At 34.2% G+C, this 16,702-nt stretch overlaps 1 protein-coding gene and 1 non-coding gene across 2 annotated transcripts; one reads left to right on the top strand and one right to left on the bottom strand.

Annotated features, from left to right (window-relative positions):
- Window positions 1-2,020: 2,020 nt before the first annotated feature.
- Trnad-guc (transfer RNA aspartic acid (anticodon GUC)) lies at window positions 2,021-2,092 on the bottom strand. The gene has a single exon. It is a non-coding gene; the product is annotated as a tRNA-Asp (tRNA).
- A 541-nt stretch (window positions 2,093-2,633) lies between these two features.
- LOC133185354 (uncharacterized) lies at window positions 2,634-14,805 on the top strand. Its single transcript, XM_061320511.1, has 3 exons — window positions 2,634-2,733; window positions 3,434-3,488; window positions 10,849-14,805. The coding sequence occupies exons 2-3, from the start codon at window positions 3,481-3,483 to the stop codon at window positions 13,841-13,843; spliced, it is 3,003 nt and encodes a 1,000-aa protein (XP_061176495.1). The 5' UTR covers window positions 2,634-2,733; window positions 3,434-3,480; the 3' UTR covers window positions 13,844-14,805.
- Window positions 14,806-16,702: the final 1,897 nt, after the last annotated feature.

Genomic DNA, 16,702 nt, shown 5'->3' with positions numbered 1-16,702 from the left:
ACACTTAATTCCTCCATGCAGAATATCTTAAACTTTATATGCATGCAGAAAACTTGAAATGGAGTGTTTAAATGTATTAAAATTGTTTGAATAAACTGATTTAAATATACTTGTACATAGTATGGATCAACTTGTATTTTCTACTGTCTCCATTTGGTGTTACATAAACTGATCAAAGTTTAAATTACCGGTTCTTAACACTAGGTGTCATCAAAATCAAAAATGAAAACAAAAATATCATGCATACAATAGGATATGAAATCAACCATTTTTCATCCCTTCGTATTAAAAGGAGAATGCTGTGAAACAAAATTCAACCATTTACAAGTGAGATCATACTATGCACTTTTTCCGTGACTTATTCCTGTAAGAGTGCGAATGCAAATGTAAGTAACTTAATTCATGCATGAATTTATTTATCTATTTTCTAAAATCAAACTGAATATCCTGAAAAATGACAGTAAGAATTTAATGGTATCTTAAAAATGCAAAAGGGAATTTTATGCTGTTTTTTCCTTCTTTTTTTCATCCAAAATTATGCAGTGCTTTCCGGGAGACCATTAGAAACGGAATTCACTGTACTTTGAGTAAGACATTTCTCTTTTCACTGGAAAAAATCGTAGGGGAAAGAAAACAAAAAATGTGTAATCGGATGTTTGATATTTATTTTTTTCCTAATTTCAGGAGCATGTGGTGGTGTTGATGGGGGAGGTGTTATCGACCATAACCCTCAAAATATGGAGGGAGTGAGAGATCCACCCCACCCCACCCCCGCGCGACACACCCATACACGAACTCTTGCATTCGTCACTGCACACAACCTACTATATTAATGAAGCTAATTAGATATTTCATGAGTTATACTGTACGTATACTATGTATGATGATAAATTTTATGCAGAATTGAAGTTTACGAGAAGAAATAAAAAAAAGATTTTGAGTTGTTCAAATAACATAGTATATATGGCAGTGTTTAAAATTGTAACATCTTGTTTGTATAAATATTTACTATAACAGAAAATTGAATGCCCATGCACTAAAGATAACTTGGGAGTTGAATTACAAACTTTTTTAACAGATTACCAGCAGAAACAAAAAATCAAATCAATTGAATTTGAGAAAAAGAAAATCAATAAATTCCCATTACACCAAGAAAATTGAAAAGTAAACATCTTACCTGTCTGTTCATTGATATATATTGTGTATTCAAGCCTGAAATGATGAATATGATAATTCACTTATGTCATCATTCACAATTTCATCACGCATACAAGAGTTTTGCACAAAATCAATCAGGCCCGTAGGAAGCAATATCACTTTGAGGGGGCACAACCATACATTTTCAGTTGGGGAGGGGTCACTATCAACTACCACTACCAAAATTCCCTGACAAGCAAGCAAAAAAAAAAAAAAGGGGGGGATCAGACATTATTATTGAGGGGGCACGAGCATACAGTAGCTATGTTTTCTATAGTATTCTATATATCGGCAAAATTATTGGGGGGAGGGGGGGGGGGCGTGCCCCCTTCCTACGGCCATGTCAATGATTGGGCCATGTCAATGATTGTATTATGATGTCCCTATTAAAATAATTGAAGCTGAACGTCACGAAGGGCCGATATGCCTCCCCCTCCAGCATCTCTGGATCAAAATTTTGTGATTTTCTGTTTCAGTTTAAAAAAAACAACAGATCATCAGAAGCATACCTTGCAGGTATGTACTCATTATAGCTGCAGATCTGAAGCTGGCTGGTCTGGAAATGATTGGAATGGTCGTCCACCCGTATTTTTCAGACCGGCGAACTACAGATCTGCAGCTAGTATACTCTTGGTCTGAATGATCTTTTTTAAAGCATGATTTTTTTTTTCACTTTGAATTGCATGTTATAAGAAAAGAACTGAACTTAGTATAAAGAAATTAGTGAAATCACAAAAAATGCATTTTAATTTTTTTAAAAAATGAAGAAGAAATTAAAAGGGGAAAAAATACAAAATAAAAGAACTTGAGAAAAAGATTGTGCCTCCCCGGCGGGGAATCGAACCCCGGTCTCCCGCGTGACAGGCGGGGATACTTACCACTATACTACCGAGGATTGCATGCATACTATGTGGAGAAAATAAAATATATGGCTTTAACCTATTTAAGAATCCTTTTGTTATACACATATTTTGATTGACTGACTGTGTAAGGTGTATGTAGTTGTTTAATAAAACGTCAACATTGCTGAATTAACTATTTTAAGATAATATATGACAACACGGCATTTACAACTTCGTCTGAATTTTTCAAATTTATTCATTATTACCCCGTGGTGTACCCCAAGACATTTTCATAGCGAACAATTATCTACATCAGTAATATTCTTCTTTTAGAAAACATAAACAAAATTTTCCATTCAAAATTATGATTCAATGAACAAGCAAAGGTACCTAACAATAGAAAAAACAAGATCAAAACTAAAGTTTCCCCAATTCGAGAGAACTATATTTTACATTTCAACACTTGTATTACTGCGCACATGACCTCATTCTGTGATCCTTTCGATTAAAAATAGCCGAATCACGTGGGTTGTAGGATTCATGGGTAATGAACATGCGCACGCATCTCTTGTTTTCAAAGAGGAGATAATAAACGTGGTGTGTAGAAAATCGCCGTTTTCAGGAGAATGGATGAATGTTGATGATTGAAAATGCCTCTTTATGATACTTTTTGATACAGATATTGTTCTGAGAAGTAAGTATTTCATAATATTCTGCAATTTCTTTGCAATACCGATTTGTCTTCGGCGCGAACACAAACATCCGGGCGGTTTAATGATTACGGAGGCAAAATTTTCTTTTCTCTGATTGGTTGAAAGTTCGGTATGGCAAAATTTTTAAAAAATGTATATATTAAGAAATATGTTTACAAATGTAAATTGTATTATTTATTTTGACTGTGAGATAACGGGTCTATATGAATAAAAAAGGTGTATGTATATATTTAATCTTAGTTGTTGAAAATTTCAGAAACTAGATTTTCGCGATTCAGCAGTGCATGAGAAGAAAGGATCAAAAAATCTTATGATTAGTATTATTTATGATAAAATTTGTTTAATATATTTAATTTTAGAAATGTTTGATTTAAACTGAATTTTTAGGAATTTTGATACAAATATCATTAAATTTTATTGGAAATGATGTAGTTTTATTGTTACGTCATGAAAAATATTATGACGTTATTTAACGCAAAATGACGTCATATTTATGAGCAAACGATATTACTGTTTTATAACTAGGCCTACACATTTTTCAACAAGTAAAAAGTTATTTTGAATAAACTTTTGAGGTAAGTTCTCACTCACTTTAAAAAAAAAATCTATTTTTTTTTTAAATTCTAATTTATCTCATAGCTATCTATTCGGAGTAGTTATTAGAGTAATGTTTTTCTTCAGATTGATAAAAAAAGTCTGTTCTTGAAGAGGCATGCTTAAAAGGCAACATGAGCAGGTAAGACTTTTCCTCGAGATATAAACGCGGTTATTTTAAGAAACGTTTCCTTAACATAGTATATATAGTTGTTAACTTTCAATTTTTATCTGTGTAGACCAGAAATATGAGAATAATACCATCTTTAAAAAAAAATGTTTGCCCTCTCCCAGCCGACTGACAAAAACGGTCCGAATCAAAACTCTTTTACCTTACCTCCAGGAAACAATTTATTTCTAAGTTTTTTCATCGCATTAAATAATTATTTTAACTTCTTATTCGTAAGTGTTTGTGAAAAAAAAATCCTCCCTACCTACCTACCCAATTTTTTCTTCTTTCTTTTTTTTAAATCTGGAGAGGACAAGCAAACATTTTTAAAGTCATTGTAGGGAGAAGTAGTTGGCGTGTCATAATGACGTCATTTTAATAATCTTATCTCAGCCTACCAATGCTACCATTATTACTAGTAATTAAGGATGCATAACACCTAATTCAAAATTTCTTATTTCAAGGAATTTTAAAAGTGATTTATATAAATTTCCATCAAGATTACTACAGATTCTGTACGTATAACTAAAACATTTTATTTTTAAAAGGTTGTCTATTCGAAAAATGTTGATTCGTTTAAAGGGACATAGACAACTTGCGTTGATGTTTGTTTTAAATTCTGAATTTCTCTTGAAATAAATTCAGTTGACTGATTTGGAATTACAAGAAGATTCATAATATTCAATGACATTGCATTCTTCGTAACTACACCAAATAGCTTGGCTCGAGCTTTCTCCTTTTTTGGTTACGATTTACCTTGTGTGTTCGATTTGTTAGCTGAACACATCACTGAACACAAACTGACAACACTTGTGTTCTGATTTTATATTGTGACTTATCTTGATTTAAGTTTCATATATATTATTATTACATCCTAGAATTCCCACTTTTCTTTATCAACCAAATAAAAAGTTGAAAGTTCAAGGATAAATGACAATCTTACAAACACATCCAAAGTTCTTAGTGTTGACAACTTTCAGGTTGAGAAAAAGTTTCTGAATACAATTTTATAATGGCGCTCTCACAACATGTTAATCATGAAATTCTACCGAAAATTTTTATGGATATAAAATTAAAAAAAATTGTATCTATTTCAACATGAAAAAAAATTCAACCTTATATTCCCCAATCATTAAAGAGAGGTAAGCTTGCAATTTTGATAATACATGTTAATTTTGCCGTGTGAAAATTTGTATAATTTTAATTTTTTTTAATTAATTAATTTATTTTTTTTTGACGAGTTAAAACACAAATCTTCGCAGATATGATCATATGAATGATGTTAAGTTTTACTTTTTAGAATGTCGCTTTCTGATTTATATCTTTTTATTGTATATCGTTGTCATATCGATTTCAGAGCCTGTCATCATGTTACTTGTATAATACTTACAGTGTACCGTAACCATTATTTAGCGCTATACTGAACTAAGCTAACGAACAGAGATCTATCTTATAAACCAAGTAAAGAAAACGTATCGTGAACAGGGCAAAAAACACGGACCCCTGGAAACACCAGAGGTGGGATCAGGTGCCTAGAGGGAGTATACATCCCCTGTGAAATGAACTTCAAGAATTTGTGATTAGGTTTTTAAGAAGTATTGTATTCACATCTCAGCATTGAATTAATTTATTCATTACATTTTCAAGACTTAAATACCGTAATTTATTTACTGAATAAAAGTGATAGTTGTCTCAGTGTGAAAGAATATCAAAATTATATTTTGTAACAGTATGAAAGAATAACAGAAGTGTGACAAAACTTCCCTTCACGAAGCGTTTAAAAAAATCCCTGGCCTGTTAAAACAGAGAGAGAGAGAGAGAGAGAGAGTAAATAATCCATTCTGACAGAGTTTAAAACTGCCAAATTTTTATAAATGTGTTGTTGAAATATATGTTTACAACCTCACAATCGCTGAGCTGTGACTTCTAAACCGCTCAACTATGACGTCACAGCCTATGACACTGTGCTACGAAAAAACAGAGGCAAATGGAAAATCAAAGGAAATGTAATGAACAGAAAATTTAATATTTTGTAGTTGATGGAATTTTTTTCACACATATTATAATCATAAATGTTAAAAAAAGGTTGACTGAGATATAGACAAGACACGATGTAACTTATACATCGGTGATAGATTTACTGTCGTTCTTTAAACTTAGAGTGTACTGTAACCATTATTTAGCGCTATACTGAACTGAGATAACGAACAGAGATCTATCTCATAAACCAAGTAAACAAAACATATCGTGAACAGGGCAAAAAACACGGACCCCTGGAAACACCAGAGGTGAGATCGGGTGCCTAGAAGGAGTATACATCCCCTGTGAAATGAACTTCAAGAATTTGTGATTAGGTTTTTAAGAAGTATTGTATTACATCTCAGCATTGTATTAATTTATTCATTATATTTTTTAAGACTTAAATACCGTAGTTTATTTACTGAATAAAAAAACTTGTTTATGCTTGAATACCTTTCAGATTTTCCCCTCTGTCGGTGTCGTTACTGTCGTATCGATATCAAAATATGATCGTTCAACAGGCGATGGTTATCCCTCAACCCCTTGATACTGTGTTAGTTTTAACGTGTGCAGTTTGAGTTTAGTTTGGAAATTTCCCTTCCCTAGTGTCTATATGGATGATATCGTTTCGAGCCATGTTTGTTAGGCACTTGGTTAAATGGTTGTTGTCCTTGCTATCATGGTTGCAGGGCTAGGCTATCTTTAAAAATTGTTTGGTTGTCCTCTTCCGACCGACTGGCTAAAAAGCCCCGACTCAAAACTTTTTTAACCTCCAGGAAACAATTATCTTTTTTATGCTATTCGGAAAATAGATATTGAAATTTCAGCGTTGATGTTGAAAATTTCCCACCTACTTACCGACCCATTTTTTTTTTTCATCCTAAGTCGGGAAAGGGCAAACAAACATTATTTTACAGTTGGCCCTGTCGATTTTCTTTAATTTGGGCCTTTCAAAGACCCCTTTCTCAGTGTCAAAAGTTACCCTTTTCCCAACCGACGTATTGATTTTTCAAATTTTTATTACCTCTGAATATCGAAAAACATAATATAGGCTTGGGTATATAATAGAAATAATTGCTACCCATTTCCCTTTGCATTGCAAAACAGAAATAAAGTTGAAAGCAAACGCCAAAACCCCAAAATCTAATGAGTTTTAAATCGTTATGACTCCCAGTATTCCCCCAGAATTGTACATTTTCTTAGTAAGTTTTTGCTTACCTGTACCAAACGCAATAGTAAGCTTTTCCGATCAAAGTTTTTATCTGTCCGCCGTTGCCCGTCTCTATCGTTTTTACGTTCTATTCAACTTCTTCTCCTTTACTACTGGGTCAATGTAAACCAAAGTTATTAAGACTTTGTATGCCCTGTCTTGAATATGGCGGGGACACATTGTTTTGTTTTGTGTATTATCCGTCCTTCCGCCTGTCTGTCAGTCACAGTTTGCGTTTAGTAACTGTTCCCGATACATGTATTTCACTGAAACATATCGGTGGGAGCTATTTTTTTTTATTACCTTACCTACTATATAAATTGTAATTAGGCATTTTGAACTGTTTCCTGATTCTTTTTAATGTTTTTGCAAATCATGAAACAGTCAAAACTGTTTACCCGGTCACAGAATGAACTGTTGCATGACTGAACTGTTCCATTATGACGTCATAGTTAATTTCCCGTACTTTACAGCTATAATATTGAATTATATATAAATTGAAGCATTTTTATTCAATTTGAAATTATCATCTGAAAAGTAAACCTGATACCAATTTAAATATATATTCAATTTAATATCATTTCAAAGAAGAGGCCATGAACACCTTTTCTGAGGGTAGTTTGGGAAAAATGTAGGCCCCTTTCATTCAGTATAGATCTTTGCCATAAACGTGCAATATTCAAATCTTTAAGACATCATTATGTTGTTTACTACATGCTTTTTTTTCCCAATTTATTAGCGCATGATAATATCACACCCATTAATTTTTCACCAATCAGTGTGAATATTTGATTAATATTCATCTTGTTTAGTTTGGTTTTAAAAAATAATACAAACTTTTGTCAATGTATTTTAAAAGCCATTGATTATTATGTCGATATCATTACTTTAAGAAATTATATAGTAGGTTAGGTAATAAAACACTTATTTCATGACAACTCGGGAAACAGTCAAACTGTTGTCCCTCGATAATGGGGAAGACCTGGGAAACTGTTGCCCTCGGCCTTCGGCCTCGGGCAACAGTTTCCCAGGTCTTCCCCATTACCTCGGGACAACAGTTTGACTGTTCCCCTCGTAGTCATGAAATAAGTGTATACTGTTTCTTAATTTTCTGACCTTGACCTTCCCTATGTTAACCTCACTATTCTTCAATTTGCGTTAAGCTCATTTCAAGGAAACTTCAATATTGTCAATTCATACGCTACTACATTTTGGTTATGTCAAGTTATATTTTTCCGACCTTGGCCTTCACTGTGACTGTGATCTAACTTTTTCTCATTTTGCGTTTAGCACAGTGGTTCATATTGGAAAGCAATCTCATAGGACAGAGAAACTAAATTTAAATTAAAATAAAAGTATAATAGGCCATTTTTGCCAAACCCATGAAAAAGTTTTGGCCACTAGTTTTCAGCATAAACACAAAAGCAATATATATATATATATATATATATATATATATATATATATATATATATATATATATATATATATATATATATATATATATATAGACTCTTTATTGTCCCCCGCTTTTGCGAAAGCGAGGGGACGTTAAATCTCATTCGTCTGTCAGTCTGTCACAAAAAATTTAACCTTGGTCATAATTTTTGAATGAGAGATATTCATATATTCATATTTCACATGTACATTACCTGTAACAAATCCTTTTCAAATACACTATTTTTGATCCCGTGACCTTGACCTTGAAGTTTGACCAAATATGAAAGCCCTATCTCTTCTCATTGAAAAGTTATGACCAAGGTTAAAGTTTTTGTGTCAGACTGACAGACGAATGAGATTTAATATCCCCCTGCTTTCGCGAAAGCGGGGGACAAACATAGGTAGTGACTGTTTCTTCGCCAAGCGCCCGGCACTATAAGTGAAAGTCACGGGTCTTTCGGATGAGACCTTATAAACCGATTCGGTAGGCATTGGCACGATAAAGAACCCTCACTGCTCAATGGCCATGAGTGCCGAGTATAGGTCTAAAGCCCTTCACCGGTATGTGGTGACGTCTCCATGAGTGAAAATTCTCGAATGGGACGTAAAACAACATACAACAAGATGTGTTTGTGAAACACTGATTCCCCCGTATGGCAGCTTATGGCGAAGTTTAAAGTTTCTCAAATGCAAGTCAAACTCCAGGTCAAGAAATCAAAAATGTTGGTACCCAAAGAAAGGTCTTGTCTCGAGGAATATACTTGTGAAATATGAGAGCCCTAGCACAAAACTGTTGAAAAGTTATGGCGAAGGTTAAAGTTTTTTAAAAGTAAGTAAAATGTCAAGGTCAAATGGTGCCCAAGGGAAGGTCTTATCACAAGTGATACACATGTTCATGAAATGTGAAAGCCCTAGAACCAAACGTTCAAATGTTATGGCCAAAGTTAAAGTTTTTTCAAAGTAGGTCTAACTCCAAGGTCAAGGTCAAAGGGTTAAAGTTGTTGGTATCCAAAGGAAGGTCTTGTCACAAGGAATACACATGTGGAGTATGAAAGCCATAGCACCAACTGGTCAAAAGTTATTGCCAAGGTTAAAGTCTCATAAAATTTTGCAAAAGTGGGTCAGACTCCAAGGTCAAGGTCAAAAGGTCAGATGTGATGGTACCCAAAGAAAGGTCTTGTCACAAAGAATACACATGTGAAATATGAAAGCCATAGCTTCAACCAATCAAAAGTTATGGTCAAGGGTAAAGTTTTTGCGGACAAACAGACAGACAGACGGACGGACAAGGCAAAAACTATATGCCCCCGAATCTTCGATTACGGGGGCATAATAAATCATTCAATCATCATATTTAACTGAAAGGTATATTTTTTTCACGTTGCAATACAAAATGTACCACTGGAAGGTGCATTCATGTCATTTGAACATAAGTCTAGGTTTTCTTTTTCGTATTGAGCTCTTACATTTGAGTATCTTCAAGAAGAAATAATTCATTAAAAAATGAAAAATCCATGAGACCAAGGTGTATATAATCCGGGGGAGAGGGTTCTGATCACAAGAACATGTAATTAAAACTAAAAGTGAATATCTTCAAAGAACAAAATTTCGAAAATCAGTTCCCATTTCAAGTAGAATCTGCATGAAAATTACTAGTAATAATGGATACCGGGTATATTTATCATCATGCAGATGCACAATCACAAATTTCAGCTCTATATTTAATTACTATATGCAAAACAATTGAAGTGGTTCTGAGCTTTAATATGAGAAATTTACAAAGGATGGTGACGAAAAACCACCCATGTACTGCCCACATGTAATCTAAATTTTCATTAAAACATTTTAAGGTATGTCACTCGTCAGGTTATGAAAAAAAATGATCGTAACCTCTCATGTCAAAATTATCAATTACAGTTCAATTTTTATAGCATATTTGAATTAAACAAATCAAATTATAGATCCCATATTTTGGCCAGTATCTCACAATTTACATCACTGGCCCCAACTTTTTCTTTCACTATTTAAAATTACACGATACTTTCAACCGATCAGCACTAAAGTCATAAAAAGCTTGATACAAGAAAATATTTAATTGCCTGTTAAGATTTTCAATACCCCAAATATGATACTTTATTGATGCAAAAAGGTCACAAGATATTTTATGCGCATTAATTTACAGGATTTTTAAAATTTTCAATATTATTCAAACTACAGTGTATTTCACATAAAATAAGATCATATTTACCTCTGGTAAAATATGATAAAGGTTAAAAGAGTGTTACAATTTCACTGCAAAAAGGTCAAATTATTTGTACCGTTGCTCAGTAGCACTGACCCCAAGTTTTCTTTGTGGTTTTGAATCGTACTGTATGAGTAGCTATCTACAATACTAGTATACTTTTCAAAAAAATTCTTGATATAACTCATGTCACGAGTGACATATCTTAATTTTCGTTGTGAATCTAAACGTCCCTATCAAGGACCATATTCTTGTTTTTTTCGAATTTCAAGGAATAATTTACGTTCAGTAAGGGTGTGATCATTGGCACAACTACGACACATTACGACTGCCTTGACTGAAATTTAATTTTTAGCAAACATTTAAATGTAATATATGGTATACGTTGCTAGTAATTATTATTTTACTATGTATTTTAACAGTGACAGTGGTATTCTTTTGATTCGGAATGATGGTACCATTCAGCTTAAGGGAGATTCCAAAATTCTTGGAGAATATCATCTTAAGCATCGTCTCATGGCAAGACTTAAGCCTGATGGGTCTATGGGTGTTTTTATGATACCTGAACAAGGACCCAACAGTGGAAAGATGTTTGCAGTTTTGCCAAACGGACCGTCTGGAAAAGAAGGTGTTGGATGGGAGCATGTCGTGTCCGGTGACAGTACTTACTTACGACCAGTCTTTAGGCCTATGATAGATAAAAAGGCTACACCAGCTTCAAAAAGTCTGTCTTCAAAATCCGCCAAACCTTCACTTCCTTCAAGTGAGCCTATTGTTATAGATCTATGTGATGATACTGACGCCGTTGAATCGCAGAAAAATGATAATTCAAAGCATACTCAGTCTACTGCACCAACCCCAGTTATGTTGTTCACAAAGGACAGTGCAGCTAAATTAAATTCTAAGTCAATGATTGTTACACCGTCTTCAAAAACGACTCCAGATTCACAAACTCTAAATAGCCAAACCATATCCAGCACTTCAAAAACTGCCAATGCTTATTTAATCAATGATGCAATAACACAGAGTCTAAAAGATTCGACCATTTCAAAAACATTTCAAAATACAACTCCATCTGTTCACAGTGTCTCAAAGAATACGCAGATTATAGGATCCAGTGTTCAGAGGGTGAAACAGAATGAAACTGTAGCACGTGCAACAGTGCAATCAAATAGTCCGTCTGTTACATCAGCTAGAACCATCTCAAACACAGGTATTAGTCAGACACTGGTTTCATCAAATGTTTATCCATCTAAGACATTTAGTGCGTCTCAAAATTACTTACCAACCGTAACCACCTACTTACAACAGCATCCTAGCGTCTCATCAAGACCTACTGTACAGGTACCCTTACAATCTATTACTGGAAGTGGACAGTTGTCTTTTACAACTAATGGTGCAATTCCTGCAGCCAGGATTGTGAATTCAAATTTCAATAATACTGCACAAAATCCAAGAACGCAAGTAGTTCCAACAGGACACCATCAAGGCATTTCCACATCCTTTTCCACGCTTAATCGCGGAGGATTAGTATCATCATCAGCTAAGCCCAGCATGCAAACACCACAATTACAAACAGTATCTTTTCCATTCGTTCCATCATCGTCAGTGACACAATCTCAAATCTCAAATGAAATGAGCCGTATCTCAACAACAGTGGCAAAGAACGTCGTCATTTCTGCAGATGATGCACAACCAACCACAAAGGCACATACAGAGATCAGTGAATCTCCCATTCAAATTAACTCTGTGTTTTCACTTGCTCCAGTTGATCCAATTAAGCCATGGCTGACAAACGGAAAGAACATGCCACTCTCAGAGGTAGATTTCTGGGCAGAGGCGATTAAACTTAAGATATCGGATGAAACTTTGGCTGATAAACGGTTGCGAAAAGGTTGTTCTGTCGTTCTTCAACGTACAACTTCGCATCGACCAACAAAAATGAGGGGATGTCGAGTGAAAGATTCGCAGTGTAGTGTAGCTTGTCGAAAATTATTTGTGAAGAAGCTTTTGAAAGATCTCACGAGGAAAAAGCACTTGAAACTAAAGAGACGATCCATATATGCTTCGTTGAGATTACAAATTAGAAAGAAAGTTAAAGAGACTCGGAGTAAAATATCGGAACCCATGAAAAAAGCTCCACAAAATATCCCAGCTCTGAATAATTTTTCACAGAGAAGCTTAAGCAACCCAGTACAACATCCTACCCCACGGCTTCGGTTTTCTAACTCGGTGCTTTCTGTCAATCAGATAGGCCCTAAAACAACTTTAGCAAATCAAAACAGATATCTGCTCTTGCGGATGAATGGCCAAAATGTCCTTGTTCCAAATCCATGTACCAGTGTCAACTTAAGTTCGTTTGTGTCTGTACCTATATGTGTGACTGCAAATATAGGAACTCCAGCAATACAAGTAAACCCACTGAACAATCCAAGATCTCTTTTAGGGACACGCTTAGCTCTATCGTCTGGAAATTCTTTGACACAAGTTGGTCCAAATTTGCCAAATCCTTCCAGGTCGTCTGTTTCTTCACTACCTCAGTTCAACCCTATCAGCAACGTTCTACCCAGAGTATCAGTAAGCAGTAGTGGTACGTATTCCTTAAATACAACTGTTCAATCTGGAGGTAACATAATTAACAGTACTATCCCTGTGTTCAATCCTCAGTCTGGAACAGTGAGGATACCTGCACCACCTGTAGTCAGTTCTGGTCAGGTTCGGTTGGGAATGGTTAACAATTCTACACCATTTCCGGTCGCTGTTAGAGCAGCAAATCTGGTAAACAAGTCTACTCCCTATCCTGTGGCAGTTAGGACAGTAAATCCACCAGCACCTTCGAGGCCGCTTTTGCAAAGTCAGATGACTGACTTTACAGCTAGACTTGGAACTTCAACAGGATTAAATACTGTTGTTCGAACTCTGCCTCCAACTTCCTCATCGACGTCTTTTTTGTCTTCTCAGGCAACTTTGCTAACATCGACAAGTACTGTAACTACTGCAACATCAGATGCCCAAACAGTTGTCGACGAACCTATCTCAAGTGTGGCAAAATCAAAAGTAAACAAGGGGACTAAATATTATTTCATCCCAGGTGGAGTGAAAATTAAAACAGAACCAAAGTCGTCTGGTTATGGAGAGGAAGAGAAAAAGCATAAGAAACATAAAAAACATAAAAGACCACGATCTCCAAGTAGTGAAGGCTCTATTGAAAAAGCAGATAAAAAACAAAGAGCTGAAACTGAAGACAATTTAGCAGATGAAACCTTGTTAAACGATATTGCCAAGGTGAGTAGTGAGACAGATATTGAAAACTTATCTAAATCTGAGATGAGTGCAGAAAGAATCAAGCAGCTGAGAGAAAAACTGAGTGAAAATCAACGAAAACTAGAGGAATATCTTCGACAAGTTGATCAATAAGCAACTGACATCAAGAGCAGACGATTGCTTTCAAGGAGATGAATCCTTAAGAGGGTTGCCAATACTTGTGAATATGATAAGATGAAACAAGATCTTTAGCTTTAGATAATTTTGACAATGTTTATTGTTTTATGTTATCTACAATTCTGCCAGAGACTGACATTGTGAAAGTCTCAACATGTGTTTTCAAATATGATGCTAGATTAGGGGCTATTTAATGGTTTCCACATTTACATTTAAAGTAATTGCTCTGACATGAGCCCAATTAATTTTCGATGGTCTCATGCAGAAAAAGTGTCTCTTCATTTGCATAAAAATGGAAGAAACAGTGCTTCTTCATTTGCATAATTCACAGTTGTTTGCCTGTTGGAGAACGGATATTAGTATGTGTTTTGAGATTTTTTTTTTCATGTCCGTATTTAGTTGAGCACTACAGGTCTGTGTAGCTCGCTGGTCTAAAAGAATAGGGATGGACGACCAGAGAGATACAGATCCACAAACAGAAGAAAAATTCTATATGTATTGCACAAACAGTGCGAACGTTTAGCAATTCATTTCTCCTAATATTAAGCTATCGCGAGATATTACACCATGTTTTGAACATATTTTTCACCTTCTACAACAAAACATTCCCAACACCCTCTCCCCCGGACCTGAAATAGAGATCATCGAAAATTTTGTCTGTTTATACTGCCATTTTAGGTGGCAAAATAACTCGACCCTCTATTGTTTTTAAGTGATATTGAATAAGATTTTCGTCCATTTAATTTTGATAAAACTTTTGATCTTAATTAACTAAATCTTATTTCAATTGAATAAATCGTAAGGAAAATATTTTTGGCCGCTTTTTCAAACAAATATAGTGATGTGTTCAAAGTACATTATATACTTCATATAACAAGTAATTATGGGCATCTAGTTTTAAAATGTATGTGCAAATCATGCCACTCAAAACACAGTATCGATGGTCTTAATACTATCGGGGGGGGGGGGTATTAACAACGGTTTGGGGGAATGTGGAAGTAGTAAAAGAATATGCTACATTTAGGAACACAAGGTTAATAATATTTTTAGATGGAGCATAAATATGCGGAAAAATAAATCGAGTAACGTGCACCCCTTTGTGTGTCATAGTTACACTTTTTGTGGGTGAATATTTAGTTCTCTGGTCATCCATCCCATTTTTCAGACCAGCGAGCTACAGATCTGCAGCTAGTCAATTTCTGGGGAAATATTTTGTACTTAAAATGTCAGTGCTATGTATAGATTTTAGAGTAAATGTTTTAACTGTACACATTTGAGTTTATTAAACTTTTTTTATCATGCATCTGTTAATATTATGTAGACTATACTCGCATCACTGCTAATAAAAAAAAAAAAGTGGGGTGCGCCATTTCTGATTTTCAAAAGCATTCATTTCTTATTCTTCGTACCTATTTCAAGTTCTTTTATGAAAACTAGAGATAAGGGATTGTGGAAATGCAGACGACCTCTACATTACTAAGTTGAACTGTGTGAACAGGAACAGGACAAAGTTACAGAAAATGGCTTTGGTAACAACTGAGTTTACTTTTCATGCATTAGGAGAAGTCCACGCATAATTCACCTAGTCAATTAAATTGTCTTGAGAGGTCATTTAAGTCTTTTGGTGATAAACAAATGAAATTCTTTAGATATGCATAATATTTCTACATAAATATCCTATTTTAGTTTTTAAATATACATCAAATTAACATATTTTGTTTTAGCACTTTGCATGAAATCTTAATTACTGTCGATGAAATAAATTTTAAAATTGAAAATCGTTCGCAAATAAGTTTCAATGGCTAGTTCACTTAATCACGTGTCTGCTTGCATTAAAAACTACATGACCACTGGAGGAAGCTCATCAATTTTAGAGTTAAAAGATCAAAGGTCAAGGTAAAAATTTCTACCTCTAATAGTACATAATTCTTATCTTTAACTATCCATATCTTATAAAATACTCTGACATTCATCTGAAACATTTAAGAATAGAAATGATTTACCGAGAGATATTTCAAAAAATTAATCATCTAAGCAGTAATCAACAAAGATTGTATTGAGATCTATTATTAGTCAGATAAGTTAATTTCAAAAATAGATTTTAAAACTCTTAAGAATACAAAACAAAAGCTGCGGTGAAAAGAGGCATTTTTATCATAATGCAGGAAAAGGATTTCTGTTGAAAAATATTTAACTGAGTAGATTTAAAAGTTATTTTTTAAAAAGGGCGTTAACTCTTCAAGTACAGGTCAATGCCGGAAATTATGACACTTGATCCTTCCATACAGACAGTTACACGTTTGTAAATGGAAATTTTGTCTAAATACATTGAGTAATACAACAGGACATGTATATCAGTTGTGCATTCAAATTCGTTAAACGAATTCAATAAATTTGTTACAACAGATTAAATTCGTTATAACGAATTCAAAGAAATTGTTAGAACAAATTAAATTCGTTATAACAAATTCGACAATTCGTTATATCAAATTCAAAAATATTTTTTGATGGGTCCTAAATGGGCTTCCGTACTAAATGGGCTTTCGTAGAACTCACTTAAATCATATACTTCACACAATTAAGTTGAGTATGTGATTCCCTCCCACTTTATCACCACACATTCCCTTACATTCGAATGTATGGATCCACCACTAGATCTTAACAATAGTCAAACTCATGTTTATTTTTCCCCGCTTTTTTTTTTTTTTTTTTTTTTTTTTTTTTTTTTTTTTAAGCGGGGGTTACTGATCTGTCTGTTATACTGTTTGTCTGTAAAATTTTCTTTCCCGGATGTTATATCAAAAAGTACTAAAGCTTTACATCATAACTCCCTAT

The sequence above is a fragment of the Saccostrea echinata genome, unplaced genomic scaffold (genome assembly GCF_033153115.1).
Source record: "Saccostrea echinata isolate AGI-Se365-2 ecotype Australia unplaced genomic scaffold, CSIRO_AGI_Sech_v1 ptg000012l, whole genome shotgun sequence".
Lineage (NCBI taxonomy): Eukaryota > Metazoa > Mollusca > Bivalvia > Ostreida > Ostreidae > Saccostrea > Saccostrea echinata.
The sequence above is the reverse complement of the archived record's forward strand: the minus strand, read 5'-3'. Positions and strand labels throughout refer to the sequence as shown.